This window comes from Salmo trutta, chromosome 26 (assembly GCF_901001165.1).
Source record: "Salmo trutta chromosome 26, fSalTru1.1, whole genome shotgun sequence".
Taxonomy (NCBI): domain Eukaryota; kingdom Metazoa; phylum Chordata; class Actinopteri; order Salmoniformes; family Salmonidae; genus Salmo; species Salmo trutta.
In genome coordinates, this window is record NC_042982.1 from 46,964,741 (window position 1) to 46,989,740 (window position 25,000).

General features: G+C 47.8%; 1 protein-coding gene across 4 annotated transcripts in view; it reads right to left on the minus strand.

Moving 5' to 3' along the window:
- The window catches only part of arhgap42b (Rho GTPase activating protein 42b), a 181,913-nt gene that overhangs the window by 73,847 nt on the left and 83,066 nt on the right, over window positions 1–25,000 (minus strand). For all 4 annotated transcript variants that reach the window (XM_029716076.1, XM_029716075.1, XM_029716078.1 and 1 more), the window contains exon 4: window positions 15,140–15,211. In XM_029716076.1, coding sequence (XP_029571936.1) covers window positions 15,140–15,211 — 72 coding nt within the window. The remainder of the gene's footprint in view (window positions 1–15,139; window positions 15,212–25,000) is intronic.

The window sequence follows — 25,000 nt, forward strand, 5'->3', positions numbered from 1 at the left end:
GGGGGGGGGGAGGGGGGAGTAACAGAGGAGGGGGGAGAGGGGGAGTAGCAGAGGAGGGGGGAGAGGGGGGGAGAGGGGGAGTAACAGAGGAGGGGGGGAGAGGGGGAGTAACAGAGGAGGGGGGGGAGAGGGGGAGTAACAGAGGAGGGGGGGAGAGGGGGAGTAACAGAGGAGGGGGGGAGAGGGGGAGTAATAGAGGAGGGGAGGAGGGAGGGGGAGAGAGGGAGTAACAGAGGAGGGGGGAGAGAGGGGAGAGAGGGGGGAGTAAGAGAGGAGGGGGAGAGGGGGAGTAACAGAGGAGGGGGGGAGAGAGGGGGGGAGTAAGAGAGGAGGGGGGAGAGGGGGAGTAACAGAGGAGGGGGGAGAGGGGGAGTAACAGAGGAGGGGGGGAGAGAGGGGGGAGTAAGAGAGGAGGGGGAGAGGGGGAGTAACAGAGGAGGGGGGAGAGAGGGGGGGAGAGGGGGAGTAACAGAGGAGGGGGGGAGAGAGAGGGGGAAGGTGACTGGCTTTTAAGAAGCCATTTTATAAACAGAGAGGATGATGTCTGAGAGAGAATGGGAAAGAGACAGAGAGAGAGAACCTATATTTATATATTTATATATTTATTATTTATTTCCCCTTTTGTTCTTGAACTATTACAACACCGCAATTTGAAATGTCTTTATTATTTTGTAACTTCTGTGAGTGCAACATTTACTGTACATTTTTTATTGTTTATTTCAATTTTGTTTATCATCTACTTCACTTGCTTTGGCAATGTAAACATATGTTTCCCATGCTAATAAAGCCCCTTGAATTGAATTGAGAGAGAGATATATTCCATTTCAGGGTGCCAGAGAGATTATACAGAAGAGATATGGGCAGAGACCAGATTCTAGTGTCTACACAATCCATTGTCTCAATTGTCTCAACTGTCTCCTCCCCTTCATCTACACTGATTGAATTGGACTTAACGAGTGACACCAATAAGGGATCATAGCTTTTACCTGAATTCACCTGGTCAGTCTGTGTCATGGAAAGAGAACTTCCTAATGTTTTGTCCAGTCAGTGTATGTTGGGGATTGAATACTGAGTAGAAAACCAGTTGATTTGAACTTAATTTACCTTGAATCAACCTCATTCTAAAGGTCTTGTCCGCTCTCTCTCTCTCTCTCTCTCTCTCTCTCTCTCTCTCTCTCTCTCTCTCTCTCAATTTCAATTGAAGGTCTTTATTGGAATGGGAAACATATGTTAACATTTCCAAAGTAAGTGAAATAGATAATAAACAAAAGTGAAATAAACAATAAAAATGAACAGTAAACATCACACTCAGAAGTTCAAAAATAATAAAGACATTTCAAATGTCATATTGTGTCTATATACAGTGTTGTAATGATGTGCAAATAGTTAAAAGTACAAAAGGAAAATCAACATAAATATGGGTTGTATTTACAATGGTGTTTGTTCTTCACTGGTTGCCCTTTTCTTGTGGCAACAGGTCACACATCTTGCTGCTGTGATGTCACCCTGTGGTATTTCACCCAATAGACATCAGCGTTTATCAAAATTAGATTTGTTTTTGAATTCTTTGTGTATCTGTGTAATCTGAGGGAAATATGTGTCTCTAATATGGTCATACATTTGGCAGGAAGTTAGGAAATGCAGCTCAGTTTCCACCTCATTTTGTGGGCAGTGTGCACATAGCCTGTCTTCTCTTGAGAGGCAGGTCTGCCTACGACAGCCTTTCTCAATCGCAAGGCTATGCTCAATGTGTCACGTCCTGACCCTTGTAAGAGGTAATTTGCCATAGTAGAGTGATCAGGGCGTGACAGGTGGTTGTGTTGGGTGGTTTTGGGTTTTCTGTTTATATGTGGGGGTTTTCTAGTATTCTATTTCTATGTTTTGTTTTCCATGTTTTGGCCGGGTATGGTTTCCAATCAGAGGCAGGTGTCTTTCATTGTCTCTGATTGGAAGCCATACTTAGGCAGCCTGTTTTTCTTTGGGGTTTGTGGGTAGTTGTTTTCCATTCTAGTCTAGTGTACCTGACGGGACTGTGTTGGTCGTTTGTTACTTTGTCAAGCGTGTTCATTAAAAGGTTTGAAAATGAGCACTATCCACGCTGCGTCTTGGTCTCCATTTTACCCTGTGACACACTGAGTCTGTACATAGTCAAAGATTTCCTTAAGTGTGGGTCAGTCACAGTGGTCAGGTATTCTGCCACTGTGTACTCTCTGTTTAGGGCCAAACAGCATTCTAGTTTGCTGTTTTTTTTTGTTAATTACTTCAAATGTGTCAAGTATTATCTTTTTGTTTGGGTCTAATTGTGTTGCTGTCCTGGGGCTCTGTGGGGTCTGTTTGTGTTTGTGAACAGAGCCCCAGGACCAGCTTGCTTAGGGGACTCTTCTCCATGTTTGTATCTCTGTAGGTGATGGCTTTGTTAAGGAAGGTTCAGGAATCACTTTCTTTTAGGTGGTTGTAGAATTTAACGGCTCTTTTCTGGATTTTGATAATTAGCGATTAGCGAGTATCAGCTCTGCATGCATTATTTGTTGTTTTACGTTGTACACAGAGGATATTTTTGCAGCGTCTGAAATTGGTGTTTGTCCCAATTTGTGAATTCTTGGATGGTGAGCGGACCCCAGACCTCACAGCCATAAAGGGAAATTAGTTCAATAACTGATTCAAGTATTTTTAGCCAGATCCTAATTGATGTCGAATTTTATGTTATTTTTGATGGCATAGAATGCCCTTCTTGCCTTGTCTCTCAGATCGTTCACAGCCTTGTGGAAGTTAACTGTTTCGCTGTTGTTTAGGCCGAGGTATGTATCGTTTTTTGTGTGCTCTAGGGCAACAGTTTCTAGAATTTCTATTTGTTGTCCTGGCAACTGGATCTTTTTTGGAACACCATTATTTTTGTCTAACTGAGATTTAATGTCAGGGCCCAGGTCTGACAGAATCTGTGCAGAAGATCTAGATGCTGCTGTAGGCTCTCCTTGGTCGGGGACAGAAACACCAGATCATCAGCAAACAGTAGACATTTTACTTCATATTCTAGTATATTGAGGCTGGGTGCTGCAGACTGTTCTAGTGCCCTCGCCAATTCGTTGATATATATGCTGAAGAGGGTGGGGCTTAAGTTGCATCCCTGTCTTACTTCCTGGCCTTTTGGAAACAAATGTGGGTGTTTTTTGCCAATTTTAACAGAACACTGTTTGTGTACATGGATTTTATAATGTCGTATATTTTCCCCCTAATATCACTTTCCATCAACACCACTTTCCCTCATGCCAAATTGAGTAGAAAGCTTTTTTTAAATCAACAAAGTATAAGAAGAATTTGGCTGGTCTAGTCAGGTTATAGATGGTGGTGTAGATAAGGCTGGGTCTAGTCAGGTTATAGATGGTGGTGTAGATGAAGCTGGGTCTAGTCAGGTTATAGATGGTGGTGGTGTAGATGAGGCTGGGTCTAGTCAGGTTATAGATGGTGGTGTAGGTGAGGCTGCTTCTAGTCAGGCTATAGATGGTGGTGATGTAGATGAGACTGGGTCTAGTCAGGCTATAGATGGTGGTGGTGTAGATGAGGCTGGGTCTAGTCAGGTTATAGATGGTGGTGTAGATGAGGCTGGGTGTAGTCAGGTTATAGATGGTGGTGTAGATGAGGCTGGGTCTAGTCAGGTTATAGATGGTGGTGTAGATGAGGCTGGGTCTAGTCAGGTTATAGATGGTGGTGTAGATGAGGCTGGGTCTAGTCAGGTTATAGATGGTGGTGTAGATGAGGCTGGGTCTAGTCAGGTTATAGGTGGTGGTGTAGATGAGGCTGGGTCTAGTCAGGTTATAGATGGTGGTGTAGATGAGGCTGGGTCTAGTCAGGTTATAGATGGTGGTGTAGATGAGGCTGGGTCTAGTCAGGTTATAGATGGTGGTGTAGATGAGGCTGCGTCTAGTCAGGTTATAGATGGTGGTGTAGGTGAGGCTGGGTCTAGTCAGGCTATGGATGGTGGTGGTATAGATGAGACTGGGTCTAGTCAGGCTATAGATGGTGGTGTAGATGAGGCTGGGTTTAGTCAGGTTATAGATGGTGGTATAGATGAGGCTGGGTCTAGTCAGGCTATAGATGGTGGTGTAGATGAGGCTGGGTCTAGTCAGGTTATAGATGGTGTAGATGAGGCTGGGTCTAGTCAGGTTATAGATGGTGGTGTAGATGAGGCTGGGTCTAGTCAGGTTATAGATGGTGGTGTAGATGAGGCTGGGTCTAGTCAGGCTATAGATGGTGGTGTAGATGAGGCTGGGTCTAGTCAGGTTATAGATGGTGGTGTAGATGAGGCTGGGTCTAGTCAGGTTATAGATGGTGGTGGTGTAGATGAAGCTGGGTCTAGTCAGGTTATAGATGGTGGTGTAGATGAGGATGGGTCTAGTCAGGTTATAGATGGTGGTGTAGATGAGGCTGGGTCTAGTCAGGTTATAGATGGTGGTGTAGATGAGGCTGGGTCTAGTCAGGTTATAGGTGGTGGTGTAGATGAGGCTGGGTCTAGTCAGGTTATAGATGGTAGGGGGGTGTAGGTGAAGCTGGGTCTAGTCAGGCTATAGATGGTGGTGGTGTAGATGAGGCTGGGTCTAGTCAGGTTATAGATGGTGGTGTAGGTGAGGCTGGTTCTAGTCAGGCTATAGATGGTGGTGGTGTAGATGAGACTGGGTCTAGTCAGGCTATAGATGGTGGTGGTGTAGATGAGGCTGGGTCTAGTCAGGTTATAGATGGTGGTGTAGATGAGGCTGGGTATAGTCAGGTTATAGATGGTGGTATAGATGAGGCTGGGTCTAGTCAGGTTATAGATGGTGGTGTAGATGAGGCTGGGTCTAGTCAGGTTATAGATGGTGGTGTAGATGAGTCTGGGTCTAGTCAGGTTATAGATGGTGGTGGTGTAGATGAGGCTGGGTCTAGTCAGGTTATAGATGGTGGTGTAGATGAGACTGGGTCTAGTCAGGTTATAGATGGTGGTGTAGATGAGGCTGGGTCTAGTCAGGTTATAGATGGTGGTGTAGATGAGGCTGGTTCTAGTCAGGTTATAGATGGTGGTGTAGATGAGCCTGGGTCTAGTCAGGTTATAGATGGTGGTATAGATGAGGCTGGGTCTAGTCAGGCTATAGATGGTGGTGTAGATGAGGCTGGGTCTAGTCAGGTTATAGATGGTGTAGATGAGGCTGGGTCTAGTCAGGTTATAGATGGTGGTGTAGATGAGGCTGGGTCTAGTCAGGTTATAGATGGTGGTGTAGATGAGGCTGGGTCTAGTCAGGTTATAGATGGTGGTGTAGATGAGGCTGGGTCTAGTCAGGTTATAGGTGGTGGTGTAGATGAGGCTGGGTCTAGTCAGGTTATAGATGGTGGTGGTGGTGTAGGTGAAGCTGGGTCTAGTCAGGCTATAGATGGTGGTGGTGTAGATGAGGCTGGGTCTAGTCAGGTTATAGATGGTGGTGTAGGTGAGGCTGGTTCTAGTCAGGCTATAGATGGTGGTGGTGTAGATGAGACTGGGTCTAGTCAGGCTATAGATGGTGGTGGTGTAGATGAGGCTGGGTCTAGTCAGGTTATAGATGGTGGTGTAGATGAGGCTGGGTCTAGTCAGGTTATAGATGGTGGTGGTGTAGATGAGGCTGGGTCTAGTCAGGTTATAGATGGTGGTGTAGATGAGGCTGGGTCTAGTCGGGTAATAGATGGTGGTGTAGATAAACTGGGTCTAGTCAGGTTATAGATGGTGGTGGTGTAGATGAGACTGGGTCTAGTCAGGCTATAGATGGTGGTGTAGATGAGACTGGGTCTAGTCAGGTTATAGATGGTGGTGTAGATGAGACTGGGTCTAGTCAGGTTATAGATGGTGTAGATGAGGCTGGGTCTAGTCAGGTTATAGATGGTGCTGTAGATGAGGCTGGTTCTAGTCAGGCTATAGATGGTGGTGGTGTAGATGAGGCTGGTTCTAGTCAGGTTATAGATGGTGGTGTAGATGAGGCTGGGTTTAGTCAGGTTATAGATGGTGGTATAGATGAGGCTGGGTCTAGTCAGGTTATAGATGGTGTAGATGAGGCTGGGTCTAGTCAGGTTATAGATGGTGGTGTAGATGAGGCTGGGTCTAGTCAGGTTATAGATGGTGGTGTAGATGAGGCTGGGTCTAGTCAGGTTATAGATGGTGTAGATGAGGCTGGGTCTAGTCAGGTTATAGATGGTGGTGTAGATGAGGCTGGGTCTAGTCAGGTTATAGATGGTGGTGTAGATGAGGCTGGGTCTAGTCAGGCTATAGATGGTGGTGTAGATGAGGCTGGGTCTAGTCAGGTTATAGATGGTGGTGTAGATGACACTGGGTCTAGTCAGGTTATAGATGGTGGTGTAGATGACACTGGGTCTAGTCAGGTTATAGATGGTGGTGTAGATGAAGCTGGGTCTAGTCAGGTTATAGATGGTGGTGTAGATGAGGATGGGTCTAGTCAGGTTATAGATGGTGGTGTAGATGAGGCTGGGTCTAGTCAGGTTATAGATGGTGGTGTAGATGAGGCTGGGTCTAGTCAGGTTATAGGTGGTGGTGTAGATGAGGCTGGGTCTAGTCAGGTTATAGATGGTGGTGGTGGTGTAGGTGAAGCTGGGTCTAGTCAGGCTATAGATGGTGGTGGTGTAGATGAGGCTGGGTCTAGTCAGGTTATAGATGGTGGTGTAGGTGAGGCTGGTTCTAGTCAGGCTATAGATGGTGGTGGTGTAGATGAGACTGGGTCTAGTCAGGCTATAGATGGTGGTGGTGTAGATGAGGCTGGGTCTAGTCAGGTTATAGATGGTGGTGTAGATGAGGCTGGGTATAGTCAGGTTATAGATGGTGGTATAGATGAGGCTGGGTCTAGTCAGGTTATAGATGGTGGTGTATATGAGGCTGGGTCTAGTCAGGTTATAGATGGTGGTGTAGATGAGTCTGGGTCTAGTCAGGTTATAGATGGTGGTGGTGTAGATGAGGCTGGGTCTAGTCAGGTTATAGATGGTGGTGTAGATGAGACTGGGTCTAGTCAGGTTATAGATGGTGGTGTAGATGAGGCTGGGTCTAGTCAGGTTATAGATGGTGGTGTAGATGAGGCTGGTTCTAGTCAGGTTATAGATGGTGGTGTAGATGAGCCTGGGTCTAGTCAGGTTATAGATGGTGGTATAGATGAGGCTGGGTCTAGTCAGGCTATAGATGGTGGTGTAGATGAGGCTGGGTCTAGTCAGGTTATAGATGGTGTAGATGAGGCTGGGTCTAGTCAGGTTATAGATGGTGGTGTAGATGAGGCTGGGTCTAGTCAGGTTATAGATGGTGGTGTAGATGAGGCTGGGTCTAGTCAGGTTATAGATGGTGGTGTAGATGAGGCTGGGTCTAGTCAGGTTATAGGTGGTGGTGTAGATGAGGCTGGGTCTAGTCAGGTTATAGATGGTGGTGGTGGTGTAGGTGAAGCTGGGTCTAGTCAGGCTATAGATGGTGGTGGTGTAGATGAGGCTGGGTCTAGTCAGGTTATAGATGGTGGTGTAGGTGAGGCTGGTTCTAGTCAGGCTATAGATGGTGGTGGTGTAGATGAGACTGGGTCTAGTCAGGCTATAGATGGTGGTGGTGTAGATGAGGCTGGGTCTAGTCAGGTTATAGATGGTGGTGTAGATGAGGCTGGGTCTAGTCAGGTTATAGATGGTGGTGGTGTAGATGAGGATGGGTCTAGTCAGGTTATAGATGGTGGTGTAGATGAGGCTGGGTCTAGTCAGGCTAAAGATGGTGGTGTAGATGAGGCTGGGTCTAGTCGGGTAATAGATGGTGGTGTAGATAAACTGGGTCTAGTCAGGTTATAGATGGTGGTGTAGATGAGGCTGGGTCTAGTCAGGTTATAGATGGTGGTGTAGATGAGGCTGGGTCTAGTCAGGTTATAGATGGTGGTGTAGATGAGGCTGGGTCTAGTCAGGTTATAGGTGGTGGTGTAGATGAGGCTGGGTCTAGTCAGGTTATAGATGGTGGTGGTGGTGTAGGTGAAGCTGGGTCTAGTCAGGCTATAGATGGTGGTGGTGTAGATGAGGCTGGGTCTAGTCAGGTTATAGATGGTGGTGTAGGTGAGGCTGGTTCTAGTCAGGCTATAGATGGTGGTGGTGTAGATGAGACTGGGTCTAGTCAGGCTATAGATGGTGGTGGTGTAGATGAGGCTGGGTCTAGTCAGGTTATAGATGGTGGTGTAGATGAGGCTGGGTCTAGTCAGGTTATAGATGGTGGTGGTGTAGATGAGGCTGGGTCTAGTCAGGTTATAGATGGTGGTGTAGATGAGGCTGGGTCTAGTCAGGCTAAAGATGGTGGTGTAGATGAGGCTGGGTCTAGTCAGGTTATAGATGGTGGTGTAGATGAGGCTGGGTCTAGTCGGGTAATAGATGGTGGTGTAGATAAACTGGGTCTAGTCAGGTTATAGATGGTGGTGTAGATGAGGCTGGGTCTAGTCAGGTTATAGATGGTGGTGTAGATGAGGCTGGGTCTAGTCAGGTTATAGATGGTGGTGTAGATGAGGCTGGGTCTAGTCAGGTTATAGATGGTGGTGTAGATGAGGCTGGGTCTAGTCAGGTTATAGATGGTGGTGGTGGTGTAGGTGAGGCTGGGTCTAGTCAGGCTATAGATGGTGGTGGTGTAGATGAGGCTGGGTCTAGTCAGGTTATAGATGGTGGTGTAGGTGAGGCTGGTTCTAGTCAGGCTATAGATGGTGGTGGTGTAGATGAGACTGGGTCTAGTCAGGCTATAGATGGTGGTGGTGTAGATGAGGCTGGGTCTAGTCAGGTTATAGATGGTGGTGTAGATGAGGCTGGGTCTAGTCAGGTTATAGATGGTGGTGTAGATGAGGCTGGGTCTAGTCAGGTTATAGATGGTGGTGTAGATGAGGCTGGGTCTAGTCAGGTTATAGATGGTGGTGTAGATGAGGCTGGGTCTAGTCAGGTTATAGATGGTGGTGTAGGTGAGACTGGTTCTAGTCAGGCTATAGATGGTGGTGGTGTAGATGAGACTGGGTCTAGTCAGGCTATAGATGGTGGTGTAGATGAGACTGGGTCTAGTCAGGTTATAGATGGTGGTGTAGATGAGACTGGGTCTAGTCAGGTTATAGATGGTGTAGATGAGGCTGGGTCTAGTCAGGTTATAGATGGTGCTGTAGATGAGGCTGGTTCTAGTCAGGCTATAGATGGTGGTGGTGTAGATGAGGCTGGGTCCAGTCAGGTTATAGATGGTGGTGTAGGTGAGGCTGGTTCTAGTCAGGCTATAGATGGTGGTGGTGTAGATGAGACTGGGTCTAGTCAGGCTATAGATGGTGGTGGTGTAGATGAGGCTGGGTCTAGTCAGGTTATAGATGGTGGTGTAGATGAGTCTGGGTCTAGTCAGGTTATAGATGGTGGTATAGATGAGGCTGGGTCTAGTCAGGTTATAGATGGTGGTGTAGATGAGGCTGGGTCTAGTCAGGTTATAGATGGTGGTGTAGATGAGGCTGGGTCTAGTCAGGTTATAGATGGTGGTGTAGATGAGGCTGGGTCTAGTCAGGCTATAGATGGTGGTGTAGATGAGGCTGGGTCTAGTCAGGTTATAGATGGTGGTGTAGATGAGACTGGGTCTAGTCAGGTTATAGATGGTGGTGTAGATGAGACTGGGTCTAGTCAGGTTATAGATGGTGGTGTAGATGAGGCTGGGTCTAGTCAGGCTATAGATGGTGGTGTAGATGAGGCTGGTTCTAGTCAGGCAATAGATGGTGGTGGTGTAGATGAGGCTGGGTCTAGTCAGGTTATAGATGGTGGTGTAGGTGAGGCTGGTTCTAGTCAGGCTATAGATGGTGGTGGTGTAGATGAGACTGGGTCTAGTCAGGCTATAGATGGTGGTGGTGTAGATGAGGCTGGGTCTAGTCAGGTTATAGATGGTGGTGTAGATGAGGCTGGGTCTAGTCAGGTTATAGATGGTGGTATAGATGAGGCTGGGTCTAGTCAGGTTATAGATGGTGGTGTAGATGAGGCTGGGTCTAGTCAGGTTATAGATGGTGGTGGTGTAGGTGAGGCTGGGTCTAGTCAGGTTATAGATGGTGGTGTAGATGAGGCTGGGTCTAGTCAGGGTGTAGATGGTGGTGTAGATGAGGCTGGGTCTAGTCAGGTTATAGATGGTGGTGTAGATGAGGCTGGGTCTAGTCAGGTTATAGATGGTGGTGTAGATGAGGCTGGGTCTAGTCAGGTTATAGATGGTGGTGGTGTAGATGAGGCTGGGTCTAGTCAGGTTATAGATGGTGGTGTAGATGAGGCTGGTCTAGTCTGGTTATAGAGGGTGGTGTAGATGAGGCTGGGTCTAGTCAGGTTATAGATGGTGGTGTAGATGAGGCTGGGTCTAGTCAGGTTATAGATGGTGGTGTAGATGAGGCTGGTCTAGTCAGGTTATAGATGGGGGTGTAGATGAGGCTGGGTCTAGTCAGGTTATGGATGGGGGTGTAGATGAGGCTGGGTCTAGTCAGGTTATAGATGGTGGTGTAGATGAGGCTGGGTCTAGTCAGGTTATAGATGGTGGTGTAGATGAGGCTGGGTCTAGTCAGGCTATAGATGGTGGTGTAGATGAGGCTGGGTCTAGTCAGGTTATAGATGGTGGTGGTGTAGATGAGGCTGGGTCTAGTCAGGTTATATATGGTGGTGGTGTAGATGAGGCTGGGTCTAGTTAGGTTATAGGTGGTGGTGTAGATGAGGCTGGGTCTAGTCAGGTTATAGATGGTGGTGTAGATGAGGCTGGTCTAGTCAGGTTATAGATGGTGGTGTAGATGAGGGTGGTCTAGTCTGGTTATAGATGGTGGTGTAGATGAGGCTGGGTCTAGTCAGGTTATAGATGGTGGTGTAGATGAGGCTGGGTCTAGTCAGGTTATAGATGGTGGTGGTGTAGATGAGGCTGGGTCTAGTAAGGTTATAGATGGTGGTGGTGTAGATGAGGCTGGGTCTAGTCAGGTTATAGATGGTGGTGTAGATGAGGCTGGTCTAGTCTGGTTATAGATGGTGGTGTAGATGAGGCTGGGTCTAGTCAGGTTATAGATGGTGGTGTAGATGAGGCTGGGTCTAGTCAGGTTTTAGATGGTGGTGGTGTAGATGAGTCTGGGTCTAGTCTGGTTATAGATGGTGGTGTAGATGAGGCTGGGTCTAGTCAGGTTATAGATGGTGGTGTAGATGAGACTGGGTCTAGTCGTGTCTCGCTCTCTGGCATGACGTAACAATGTACATGTTGCCAAAACTTACTTTGGATATTTACAATATGAAAATAATAAGAATCAAAATTGTCAACGGGACAACAGTAACAACAATAACCAAGGGTCAAAATAACCATTCATTGAACAATAACAATAATCATACAGTAGAGGACATGTGCAGGTTGATTGGTCTGTCAGACACTGTCCCTCAACTTATGGCAGGCAGCGATGTAGTGCGCTGCCAACACACAGCTCTCTGCGTCCTCCCCCAACAGGACGGGTAGCCTATCCTCATCAGAGAGGTCTTTGAAACCTTGAATAAGGGTTTACATTTGGGGAAATTACACTCTCTAATTGTTTAATATTTTTTACATTTTGTCAGGAAATGCAGCTCTGTCTCAGGTTCTGCTGTTGTGCAGTGGTTGCACAGCCTTTCCTCTACAGGGAGCCAGGTTTTCCTGTGTCTACCCTTCTCAATGACAAGGCTGTGTTCACTGAGCCTGTACTTTGTCAAGGTTTTTCTAAGGTTTTGATCAGTAACCATGGTCAAATAGTTAGCCACGGTGTACTGTCGATTTAGGGCCAGATAGCACTGCATTTTGCCTCAGGACCAGCTGGATGAGGGTCCTGAGGCTTCAGTGTGTTAGTAGAACAGGTTTGTGAACTCAGCCCCAGGACCAGCTGGATGAGGGTCCTGAGGCTTCAGTGTGTTAGTAGAACAGGTTTGTGAACTCAGCCCCAGGACCAGCTGGATGAGGGGACTATTTTCTTTGCTCAGCTCTTGGCATTGCAGGGCTTGGTAATGATATGAGAGGGGGTCACCATATTTTAGATGTTTCCTAAATTGAATTGCTCTTTTTTAGTTTTTATTATTAGTGGATATTGGCCTAATTCTGCCCTGCATGCAGGGTTTGTATTTTTCCTCTGGACATGTAGGAGAATCTTACAGAACTCTGCATGCAGGGTTTCAATGGGGGTGTTTGTCCCATTTGATGAAATCTTGTTTTGCAAGTGGTAGTCTCTCTCTCTCTCTCTGTCTCTCTCTGTCTGTCTCTCTCTATCTCTCTTGCTCTCTCTCTCTGTCTCTCTCCATCTTTGTTGCTCTCGCTCTCTCTCTCTCTCTCTGTCTCTCTCTCTGTCTCTTGGTTTCTCTCTTTCTCTCTCTCCATCTCGCTCTGCTCATGCTGTATAAAATCTGACTGTGAAGTTGGAATGTTTATCACAAGGCTTGGCTTATGTACAGATGGGAGAATCATTCACCAGGGACAGAAGGACTGACTGTGTGTCAAGAAGCACGGACAGACTAAGGAGCTCAGTGGGAGGTGTTTGTGCTATGTGTGTGTGTTCAGATCCAGTGTGTGTGTGTGTGTGTGTGTGTGTGTGTGTGTGTGTGTGTGTGTGTGTGTGTGTGTGTGTGTGTGTGTGTGTGTGTGTGTGTGTGTGTGTGTGTGTGTGTGTGTATGTGTGTGTGTGTGTGTGTGTTCAGATCCAGTGTGTGTGTGTGTGTGTGATCTCACCAAGGGAAAGACCACAGATGAGCTACTGGGCCATGCTGCCTGTCTATAATGGCAGGCAGCAACAAGACAGTACTCTACGAAGTGTTCAGACACACACACACACACACACACACACACACTACAGTACAGTGTGGTCACCCAGATTGTACTGACCACAGCCTAGAAATTTCAGTTCTACGTCTCTAAGCTAGACAATACACTGGCAACTCACTGGAAAGACCAAAGGTGTGTCCAAAATGGCTCCCTATTCCCTTTATAGTGCACTCTTTTTGACCAGGGCCCACCGGGTGGCAGCTGGGACAGTCCCTGGTCTTTATGCTATGACTTCTAGTCTTCTAGAGGGAAGGACATATGACCATTAGAAATCACCTTGGTGGGAGGAACCGGTTTGGAGGAAACGCAATAGAGAGTTGAGCTCATAGCGTTTTAACGGTCAGGGATTTAGAGCTGGTTGAGCTCATAGCGTTTCAACGGTCAGGGATTTAGAGCTGGTTGAGCTCATAGCGTTTCAACGGTCAGGGATTTAGAGCTGGTTGAGCTCATAGCGTTTCAACGGTCAGGGATTTAGAGCTGGTTGAGCTCATAGCGTTTCAACGGTCAGGGATTTAGAGCTGGTTGAGCTCATAGCGTTTCAACGGTCAGGGATTTAGAGCTGGTTGAGCTCATAGCGTTTCAACGGTCAGGGATTTAGAGCTGGTTGAGCTCATAGCGTTTCAACGGTCAGGGATTTAGAGCTGGTTGAGCTCATAGCGTTTCAACGGTCAGGGATTTAGAGCTGGTTGAGCTCATAGCGTTTCAACGGTCAGGGATTTAGAGCTGGTTGAGCTCATAGCGTTTTAACGGTCAGGGATTTAGAGCTGGTTGAGCTCATAGCGTTTCAACGGTCAGGGATTTAGAGCTGGTTGAGCTCATAGCGTTTCAACGGTCAGGGATTTAGAGCTGGTTGAGCTCATAGCGTTTCAACGGTCAGGGATTTAGAGCTGGTTGAGCTCATAGCGTTTCAACGGTCAGGGATTTAGAGCTGGTTGAGCTCATAGCGTTTCAACGGTCAGGGATTTAGAGCTGGTTGAGCTCATAGCGTTTCAACGGTCAGGGATTTAGAGCTGGTTGAGCTCATAGCGTTTCAACGGTCAGGGATTTAGAGCTGGTTGAGCTCATAGCGTTTCAACGGTCAGGGATTTAGAGCTGGTTGAGCTCATAGCGTTTCAACGGTCAGGGATTTAGAGCTGGTTGAGCTCATAGCGTTTCAACGGTCAGGGATTTAGAGCTGGTTGAGCTCATAGCGTTTCAACGGTCAGGGATTTAGAGCTGGTTGAGCTCATAGCGTTTTAACGGTCAGGGATTTAGAGCTGGTTGAGCTCATAGCGTTTCAACGGTCAGGGATTTAGAGCTGGTTGAGCTCATAGCGTTTCAACGGTCAGGGATTTAGAGCTGGTTGAGCTCATAGCGTTTCAACGGTCAGGGATTTAGAGCTGGTTGAGCTCATAGCGTTTCAACGGTCAGGGATTTAGAGCTGGTTGAGCTCATAGCGTTTCAACGGTCAGGGATTTAGAGCTGGTTGAGCTCATAGCGTTTCAACGGTCAGGGATTTAGAGCTGGTTGAGCTCATAGCGTTTCAACGGTCAGGGATTTAGAGCTGGTTGAGCTCATAGCGTTTCAACGGTCAGGGATTTAGAGCTGGTTGAGCTCATAGCGTTTCAACGGTCAGGGATTTAGAGCTGGTTGAGCTCATAGCGTTTCAACGGTCAGGGATTTAGAGCTGGTTGAGCTCATAGCGTTTCAACGGTCAGGGATTTAGAGCTGGTTTTGAATGAATGAATATTGTAGGTTACTAACGGTTACTAAGTTGATGAATTTGTCTTTCTGGTTAACTTCATTTTCTTTTCTCTAGCCATTACATTACACAGTCCACTTTCTGATGGACACCCGAATACGTTTATATATATATATATATCTATTACAATGTATATTCACTGGTATCACAATTACACACGTGGAAATCAGCAAAAGACCATATATCCACCTTAAAGCACTCTGAATGTACACTACAGCACGTTGTGTTCAGATGTAGTGATTGCCATACTTGACATACAGTATTCATTAGAATGGATACTCATTGGTGAGGATACACTTGTCATTGTACGTGAATTATATATTATTTGGATATCATTAAAATGCCTGATATCTGGCCTTCCCTGTAGCTCAGTTGGTAGAGCATGGTGTTTGCAACGCCAGGGTTGTGGGTTCGATTCCCACGGGGGGCCAGTACAAATAAAATAATATTTATAAAATGAAATGTATGCATTCACTACTGTAAGTCGCTCTGGATAAGAGTGTCTGCTAAATGACTAAAATGTCATGTAAAATGTTAAACCACTCTAAAATTACAGTAAACATGTTGTTGAGATATAATGCTAGTTTCAATCTTACCTTCGCAGCTCCAATCTGTTCCTTCCTGAACTTCTCTAAAGGTGCAATTAGCACATCGTCCGCATTCTGGATCTGCCACACAAATAAACAGATATATGGCATTCAATCACGGCTTCAACAGTATCAGATTACAGTCAAATAAACAGATACATGGCATTGAATCACGGCTTCAGCAGTAGCGCACAATTGGCCCAGCGTCGTCCGGGTTAGGGGAGGGTTTGAACCAGCGTCGTCCGGGTTAGGGGAGGGTTTGGTCCAGCGTCGTCCGGGTTAGAGGAGGGTTTGAACCAGCGTCGTCCGGGTTAGGGGAGGGTTTGGCCCAGCGTCGTCCGGGTTAGGGGAGGGTTTGGCCCAGCGTCGTCCGGGTTTGGCTCAGGATCGTCCGGGTTAGAGGAGGGTTTGACCCAGCGTCGTCCGGGTTAGAGGAGGGTTTGACCCAGCGTCGTCCGGGTTAGGGGAGGGTTTGACCAGGGGGCCTTTACTTGGCTCATCGCGCTCTAGCGACTCCTTGTGGCGGGCCGGGCACCTGCAGGCTGACTGCGGTTGTCAGTTGAACAGTGTTTCCTCTGACACATTGGTGCGGCTGGCTTCCACGTTAAGCGGGCGGGAGTTAAGAAGCACGGTTTGGCGGGTCATGTTTCAGAGGACGCATGACTCGACCTTCACCTCCCGAGCCCGTTGGGGAGTTGAAGCGATGAGACAAGATCGAAATTGGGGAGATAAATGGGGTAAAAAATACCACAAATAAAAATGAAATCACTTCTACAGTATGCGTTGCCACCGTAGTGTAGTAGAAGTATGGGGATAAATGGGGAAAAATGGTTCCAATCAATTTTGATATGTGCTGTAAAATACTATCTATTGTCAGACCTGTTTGAAATATAGCACAGAGTGGCAAGAGGTAGAGCTTTACAACGGCAGTGATCTCCACATATATCAGACACCAGCGCCAACCAAACACAGATCAGTCTGGCTGGCTGGCAAGGTGCTTCATAGCCACTTTAAAAGCTGCTATCAGCCACAGCCTCCTACAGTTTGCTACAGCGGGAAAATAATATTGAAATGTTGTATTTTTATTTAAACTTTATTTAACTAGGCAAGTCAGTTTAGAACAAATTCTTATTTTACAATGACGGCCTAACCTGGCCAAACCCTCCCTTAACCCAGAAGATGCTGGGCCAAACCCTCCCTTAACCCAGACGATGCTGGGTCTGGGCCAAACCCTCCCTTAACCCAGACGATGCTGGGCCAAACCCTCCCTTATCCCAGACGATGCTGGGCCTGGGCCAAACCCTCCCTTAACCCAGACGATGCTGGGCCAAACCCTCCCTTAACCCAGACGATGCTGGGCCAAACCCTCCCTTAACCCAGACGATGCTGGGCCAAACCCTCCCTTAACCCAGACGATGCTGGGCTAAACCCTCCCTTAACCCAGACGATGCTGGGCCAAACCCTCCCTTAACCCAGACGATGCTGGGCCAAACCCTCCCTTAACCCAGACGAGGCAAATAGCGCGCCGCCCTATGGAACTCCTGATCATGGCCGGTTGTGTCTCATTTCAGAGACAGCCTCCCAGGCTCATTTCAGAGACAGCCTCCCAGTCTCATTTCAGAGACAGCCTCCCAGGCTCATTTCAGAGACAGCCTCCCAGTCTCATTTCAGAGACAGCCTCCCAGTCTCATTTCAGAGACAGCCTCCCAGTCTCATTTCAGAGACAGCCTCCCAGTCTCATTTGAGAGACAGCCTCCCAGTCTCATTTCAGAGACAGCCTCCCAGTCTCATTTCAGAGACAGCCTCCCAGTCTCATTTCAGAGACAGCCTCCCAGTCTCATTTCAGAGACAGCCTCCCAGTCTCATTTCAGAGACAGCCTCCCAGTCTCATTTCAGAGACATCCTCCCAGTCTCATTTCAGAGACAGCCTCCCAGTCTCATTTCAGAGACAGCCTCCCAGTCTCATTTCAGATACAGCCTCCCAGTCTCATTTCAGATACAGCCTCCCAGTCTCATTTCAGAGACAGCCTCCCAGTCTCATTTCAGATACAGCCTCCCAGTCTCATTTCAGATACAGCCTCCCAGTCTCATTTCAGAGACAGCCTCCCAGTCTCATTTCAGAGACAGCCTCCCAGTCTCATTTCAGAGACAGCCTCCCAGTCTTATTTCAGATACAGCCTCCCAGTCTCATTTTAGAGACAGCCTCCCAGTCTTATTTCAGATACAGCCTCCCAGTCTCATTGCTGTGGGGGGAGCAGAGCTGTTGGCCGAGGTTGGTATAGCCAGGAGGAAAGCATGGCCAGCAATAGTAAAATGCTTATTGAAATTCTCAATTATAGTAGATTTTTCGGTGGTGACAGTGTTTCCTATCCTCAGTGCAGTGGGCAGCTGGGAGGAGGTGCTCTTATTCTCTAAAGACTTTACAGTGTCCCAGAACTTTTTTGAGTTAATGCTGCAGGATGCAAATTTATGCTTGAAAAAGCTAGCCTTTGCTTTCTTAACTGACTCTGTATATTGGTTTCTAATTTCCCTGAAAAGTTGCATATCACGGGGACTGTTCGATGCTAATGCAGAACGCCACAGGATGTTTTTGTGCTGGTTAAGGGTAGTCAGGTCTGGGGTGAAACAAGGGCTATATCTGTTCTTAGTTCTTCATTTTTTGAAAGGGCCATGCTTATTTAAGATGGTGAGGAAATCACTTTTAAAGAACAACCAGGCATCCTCTACTGATGGGATGAGGTCAAAGTCCTTCCAGGATACCCCGGCCAGATCGATTAGAAAGGCCTGCTTGCAGAAGTGTGCAGGTGCTTCTACACCTGCATTGCTTGCTGTTTGGGGTTTTAGGCTGGGTTTCTGTACAGCACTTTGAGATATCAGCTGATGTACGAAGGGCTTTTATAAATACATTTGATTGATTTGATTGATCTAGCTTAGACTGTAGGACGGCCCGGGGTGTTAAGCATCATGATTGACAGCCACCAGTTAAAGTGAGAATGGATGAACATCAATACTGCCCTCATCATACAGTAACACTGGGTATAATATCATTCCCCATATCTACACGGTGACCTTTAAAAAGAGGCAGTGAAAGACTGACTGTTACATCAGTGAGTTTCAGTTCTGAACGGCTCCGGTGGGACGAATGCAGCTGTGAGAACAGCTTTCAGTTAGTGAACAGACCACAGTTCAAGCTGAAGTCAGAGTGTGTCTGGGATGACAGTCCAGTAGTTACTGCAGCACCTGGAGCTGTTCTGTCTGGAACTCTCTAAACTCAACCACCTAAAAACATGTCATAAATAACACTCTCATTAGAAACATGGAATGATGGAGCAAATCATAACAGTACTGAAATAATAATTGGCGATAGTAACAGGCCAGAGTGGAACATTGGGGATAGTAACAGGCCAGAGTGGAACATTGGGGATAGTAACAGACCAGAGTGGAACATTGGGGATAGGAACAGACCAGAGTGGAACATTGGGGATAGTAACAGACCAGAGTGGAACATTGGGGATAGTAACAGACCAGAGTGGAACATTGGGGATAGGAACAGACCAGAGTGGAACATTGAGGATAGTAACAGACCAGAGTGGAACATTGGGGATAGTAACAGACCAGAGTGGAACATTGGGGATAGTAACAGACCAGAGTGGAACATTGGGGATAGGAACAGACCAGAGTGGAACATTGGGGATAGTAACAGACCAGAGTGGAACATTGGGGATAGGAACAGACCAGAGTGGAACATTGGGGATAGTAACAGACCAGAGTGGAACATTGGGGATAGGAACAGACCAGAGTGGAACATTGGGGATAGTAACAGACCAGAGTGGAACATTGGGGATAGGAACAGACCAGAGTGGAACATTGGGGATAGTAACAGACCAGAGTGGAACATTGGGGATAGTAACAGACCAGAGTGGAACATTGGGGATAGGAACAGACCAGAGTGGAACATTGGGGATAGGAACAGACCAGAGTGGAACATTGGGGATAGGAACAGACCAGAGTGGAACATTGGGGATAGTAACAGACCAGAGTGGAACATTGGGGATAGTAACAGACCAGAGTGGAACATTGGGGATAGTAACAGACCAGAGTGGAACATTGGGGATAGGAACAGACCAGAGTGGAACATTGGGGATAGTAACAGGCCAGAGTGGAACATTGGGGATAGGAACAGACCAGAGTGGAACATTGGGGATAGGAACAGACCAGAGTGGAACATTGGGGATAGTAACAGACCAGAGTGGAACATTGGGGATAGGAACAGACCAGAGTGGAACATTGGGGATAGTAACAGACCAGAGTGGAACATTGGGGATAGGAACAGACCAGAGTGGAACATTGGGGATAGGAACAGACCAGAGTGGAACATTGGGGATAGGAACAGACCAGAGTGGAACATTGGGGATAGTAACAGACCAGAGTGGAACATTGGGGATAGTAACAGACCAGAGTGAATTCTCTGAGAATTTATGTTACCCATAAGGCATTTTATGAGAGAGGTAAACCTAATTTCTCCACTGAACTAACATAGATTTGAATGAAAATACTTAAAAATAATAATTGACATTTGGTGGACATTCAGTTTAAAATGGTAGAGCATTAAAACTCTCACTTTGTGTGAATTCTTTCTGTGAGTTATTTTGGCACCTCTGGCACCGCAATATCTATTTCCTCCCTAGCACAGAGCAACGACCGGCAGGAGATATAGTACATTATGTTAGCAAACAGCTCTCACAGACCAGCCGCTCTGTCTAACTGGCGTGTGTGTGCGTGCGCACGTGTGAATGTGTGTGTGTAAACTCTTCTCACCACTCAGCCCAGCGGGAATAGCAGCCATCTGCAGACTGATTATGTGGGTCATGAGAGAAAACACTTCTTTTTCTGAGGAATTCACAACCTTATCACTACGTTTGAATAGCGGGAACTGGGTTACTGAGATTTAATGAGATTTCCCGCCCCAAACCAACTCCCTTTTCCGGGGATAAATAACTGAGAAACCGATAAATTATTATATTTTATTTCTATGACCTGAAATGGAACTTTTAAATGGGCCTTTTTGCAATGTCTACATCTGCAATCTCCACGGCCTTCTCTCTGCTATCTGCATTATGAATCATCAACGCTCAGGGTGGGGACAGACAGCCCATCTCAGGGTGGGGACAGACAGCCCATCTCAGGGTGGGGGACAGACAGCCCATCTCAGGGTGGGGACAGACAGCCCATCTCAGGGTGGGGGACAGACAGCCCATCTCAGGGTGGGGGACAGACAGCCCATCTCAGGGTGGGGACAGACAGCCCGTCTCAGGGTGGGGGACAGACAGCCCATCTCAGGGTGGGGGACAGACAGCCCATCTCAGGGTGGGGACAGACAGCCCGTCTCAGGGTGGGGGACAGACAGCTCGTCTCAGGGTGGGGGACAGACAGCCCGTCTCAGGGTGGGGACAGACAGCCCATCTCAGGGTGGGGACAGACAGCCCATCTCAGGGTGGGGACAGACAGCCCATCTCAGGGTGGGGACAGACAGCCCATCTCAGGGTGGGGACAGACAGCCCATCTCAGGGTGGGGGACAGACAGCCCATCTCAGGGTGGGGGACAGACAGCCCATCTCAGGGTGGGGACAGACAGCCCATCTCAGGGTGGGGGACAGACAGCCCAACTCAGGGTGGGGACAGACAGCCCATCTCAGGGTGGGGACAGACAGCCCATCTCAGTGTGGGGGACAGACAGCCCATCTCAGGGTGGGGACAGACAGCCCGTCTCAGGGTGGGGGACAGACAGCCCGTCTCAGGGTGGGGACAGACAGCCCATCTCAGGGTGGGGGACAGACAGCCCATCTCAGGGTGGGGACAGACAGCCCATCTCAGGGTGGGGACAGACAGCCCATCTCAGGGTGGGGGACAGACAGCCCATCTCAGGGTGGGGGACAGACAGCCCATCTCAGGGTGGGGACAGACAGCCCATCTCAGGGTGGGGACAGACAGCCCATCTCAGGGTGGGGACAGACAGCCCATCTCAGTGTGGGGGACAGACAGCCCATCTCAGGGTGGGGACAGACAGCCCGTCTCAGGGTGGGGGACAGACAGCCCGTCTCAGGGTGGGGACAGACAGCCCATCTCAGTGTGGGGGACAGACAGCCCATCTCAGGGTGGGGACAGACAGCCCATCTCAGGGTGGGGACAGACAGCCCATCTCAGGGTGGGGGACAGACAGCCCATCTCAGGGTGGGGGACAGACAGCCCATCTCAGGGTGGGGACAGACAGCCCATCTCAGGGTGGGGACAGACAGCCCATCTCAGGGTGGGGACAGACAGCCCATCTCAGGGTGGGGACAGACAGCCCATCTCAGGGTGGGGACAGACAGCCCATCTCAGGGTGGGGACAGACAGCCCATCTCAGGGTGGGGGACAGACAGCCCATCTCAGGGTGGGGGACAGACAGCCCATCTCAGGGTGGGGACAGACAGCCCATCTCAGGGTGGGGACAGACAGCCCATCTCAGGGTGGGGACAGACAGCCCGTCTCAGGGTGGGGGACAGACAGACCGTCTCAGGGTGGGGGACAGACAGCCCGTCTCAGGGTGGGGACAGACAGCCCATCTCAGGGTGGGGACAGACAGCCCATCTCAGGGTGGGGACAGACAGCCCATCTCAGTGTGGGGGACAGACAGCCCATCTCAGGGTGGGGACAGACAGCCCATCTCAGTGTGGGGGACAGACAGCCCATCTCATTGTGGGGACAGACAGCCCGTCTCAGGGTGGGGGACAGACAGCCCATCTCAGGGTGGGGACAGACAGCCCATCTCAGTGTGGGGGACAGACAGCCCATCTCAGGGTGGGGACAGACAGCCCGTCTCAGGGTGGGGGACAGACAGCCCATCTCAGGGTGGGGACAGACAGCCCATCTCAGTGTGGGGGACAGACAGCCCATCTCAGGGTGGGGACAGACAGCCCATCTCAGTGTGGGGGACAGACAGCCCATCTCATTGTGGGGACAGACAGCCCGTCTCAGGGTGGGGGACAGACAGCCCATCTCAGGGTGGGGACAGACAGCCCATCTCAGTGTGGAGCTCAGTTCACAATACATGTAGACCTATAATATCATCATAGTCACTTTTTTTCTTGTGACAGGTAGGCCTACATTTGCTGCAGCATAGCCTATGCTACACTAATATAAGGATGAAATGCATGTCTAATTTACCCATATCCATCTGCCTTTCAGGGGGTCAGCTTATTTTTTTTATTGTAAATCTGATATATATATATATATATACACTTTTTTTCTCATCCAGCTGCTGCAGTTTTAAAACAGCCAATCACTCGAATATCTTTGCTTTAAATCAGTGCGCATGCGAGCACTTTCTCGCAGTCTTTCCCTCTACGAAAATAGATAATCCTCTTTAAGATTGATTTATATATAGATGTCCTAGCCTACTTCCTTCAGGTAATACATTCAATGTAGCATTAGCCTTATATTAAGCTAATTAAATGTGATTCTACTGCTGCATAGATGTGCAATAGAGTTCCATGTAGTCATGGTTCTATGTAGTACTGTGCACCTCCCATAGTCTGTTCTGGACTTGGAAACAATGAACATGCATGGGTGTGTATGGGTGTCTGAGCTGTGTGCTAGTCGTTTAAACAGACAGCTCGGTGCTTTCAACAATACGTCTCACAAATACAAGTAGTGATGAAGTCAATCTCTCCTCTACTTTCAGCCAGGAGAGATTGACATGCATATTATTAATTTTAGCTCTCTGTGTACATCCAAGGGCCAGCCGTGCTGCCCTGTTCTGAGCCAAATGAAATTTTCCTTAGGCACCTGGCCACACGACTGAACAGTGGGACAAAACTAGGGCTTGTAGGACCTGCCTTGTTGATAGTGCTGTTAAGAAGGTAGAAACTAGGGCCTGAAGGACCTGCCTTGTTGATAGTGTTGTTAAGAAGGTAGAAACTAGGGCCTGTAGGACCTGCCTTGTTGATAGTGTTGTTAAGAAGGTAGAAACTAGGGCCTGTAGGACCTGCCTTGTTGATAGTGTTGTTAAGAAGGTAGAAACTAGGGCCTGTAGGACCTGCCTTGTTGATAGTGCTGTTAAGAAGGTAGAAACTAGGGCCTGTAGGACCAGCCTTGTTGATAGTGTTGTTAAGAAGGTAGAAACTAGGGCCTGTAGGATCTGCCTTGTTGATGGTGTTGTTAAGAAGGTAGAAACTAGGGCCTGTAGGACCTGCCTTGTTGATAGTGTTGTTAAGAAGGTAGAAACTAGGGCCTGTAGGACCTGCCTTGTTGATAGTGCTGTTAAGAAGGTAGAAACTAGGGCCTGTAGGGACCTGCCTTGTTGATAGTGTTGTTAAGAAGGTAGAAACTAGGGCCTGTAGGATCTGCCTTGTTGATGGTGTTGTTAAGAAGGTAGAAACTAGGGCCTGTAGGACCTGCCTTGTTGATAGTGTTGTTAAGAAGGTAGAAACTAGCGCCTGTAGGACCTGCCTTGCTGATAGTGTTGTTAAGAAGGTAGAAACTAGGGCCTGTAGGACCTGCCTTGTTGATAGTGTTGTTAAGAAGGTAGAAACTAGGGCCTGTAGGACCTGCCTTGTTGATAGTGCTGTTAAGAAGGTAGAAACTAGGGCCTGTAGGGACCTGCCTTGTTGATAGTGTTGTTAAGAAGGTAGAAACTAGGGCCTGTAGGACCTGCCTTGTTGATAGTGTTGTTAAGAAGGTAGAAACTAGGGCCTGTAGGACCTGCCTTGTTGATAGTGTTGTTAAGAAGGTAGAAACTAGGACCTGTAGGACCTACCTTGTTGATAGTGCTGTTAAGAAGGTAGAAACTAGGGCCTGTAGGACCTGCCTTGTTGATAGTGTTGTTAAGAAGGTAGAAACTAGGGCCTGTAGGATCTGCCTTGTTGATGGTGTTGTTAAGAAGGTAGAAACTAGGGCCTGTAGGACCTGCCTTGTTGATAGTGTTGTTAAGAAGGTAGAAACTAGCGCCTGTAGGACCTGCCTTGCTGATAGTGTTGTTAAGAAGGTAGAAACTAGGGCCTGTAGGACCTGCCTTGTTGATAGTGTTCTTAAGAAGGTAGAAACTAGGGCCTGAAGGACCTGCCTTGTTGATAGTGTTGTTAAGAAGGTAGAAACTAGGGCCTGAAGGACCTGCCTTGTTGATAGTGTTGTTAAGAAGGTAGAAACTAGGGCCTGTAGGACCTGCCTTGTTGATAGTGTTGTTAAGAAGGTAGAAACTAGGGCCTGTAGGACCTGCCTTGTTGATAGTGTTGTTAAGAAGCAGAGCATCACTTCATTATGGACAGACTTCTACCCATTTTAGCTACTACTGCATCAATAGAATTTGACCATGACAGTTTACAATCCAGGTTTACTCCAAGCAGTTTAGTCATCTCAACTTGCTCAATTTCCACATTATTCATTACAAGATTTAGTTGAGGTTTAGGGTTTAGTAAATGATTTGTCACAAATACAATGCATTTAGTTTTTTAAATATTTAGGACTAACTTCTTCCTTGCCTCCCATTCTGAAACTAACTGCAGCTCTTTGTTAAGTGTTGCAGTCATTTCAGTTGCTGTAGTAGCTGATGTGTATAGTGTTGAGTCATCCGCATACATAGACACACTGGCTTTACTGTTGTTCGTAAAGATTTTTAAAAAGTAAGGGGCCTAGACAGCTACCCTGGGGAATTCCTGAATCTACCTGGATTATGTTGACTTGTGACTTGCCTAGTTAAATAAAGGTTACATGTTGGAGAGGCTTCCATTAAAGAACACCATCTGTGTTCTGTTAGACAGGTGAATCTTCATCTACAATATAGCAGGGAGTGTAAAGCCATAACAGATATATTTTTCACAGCAGCAGACTATG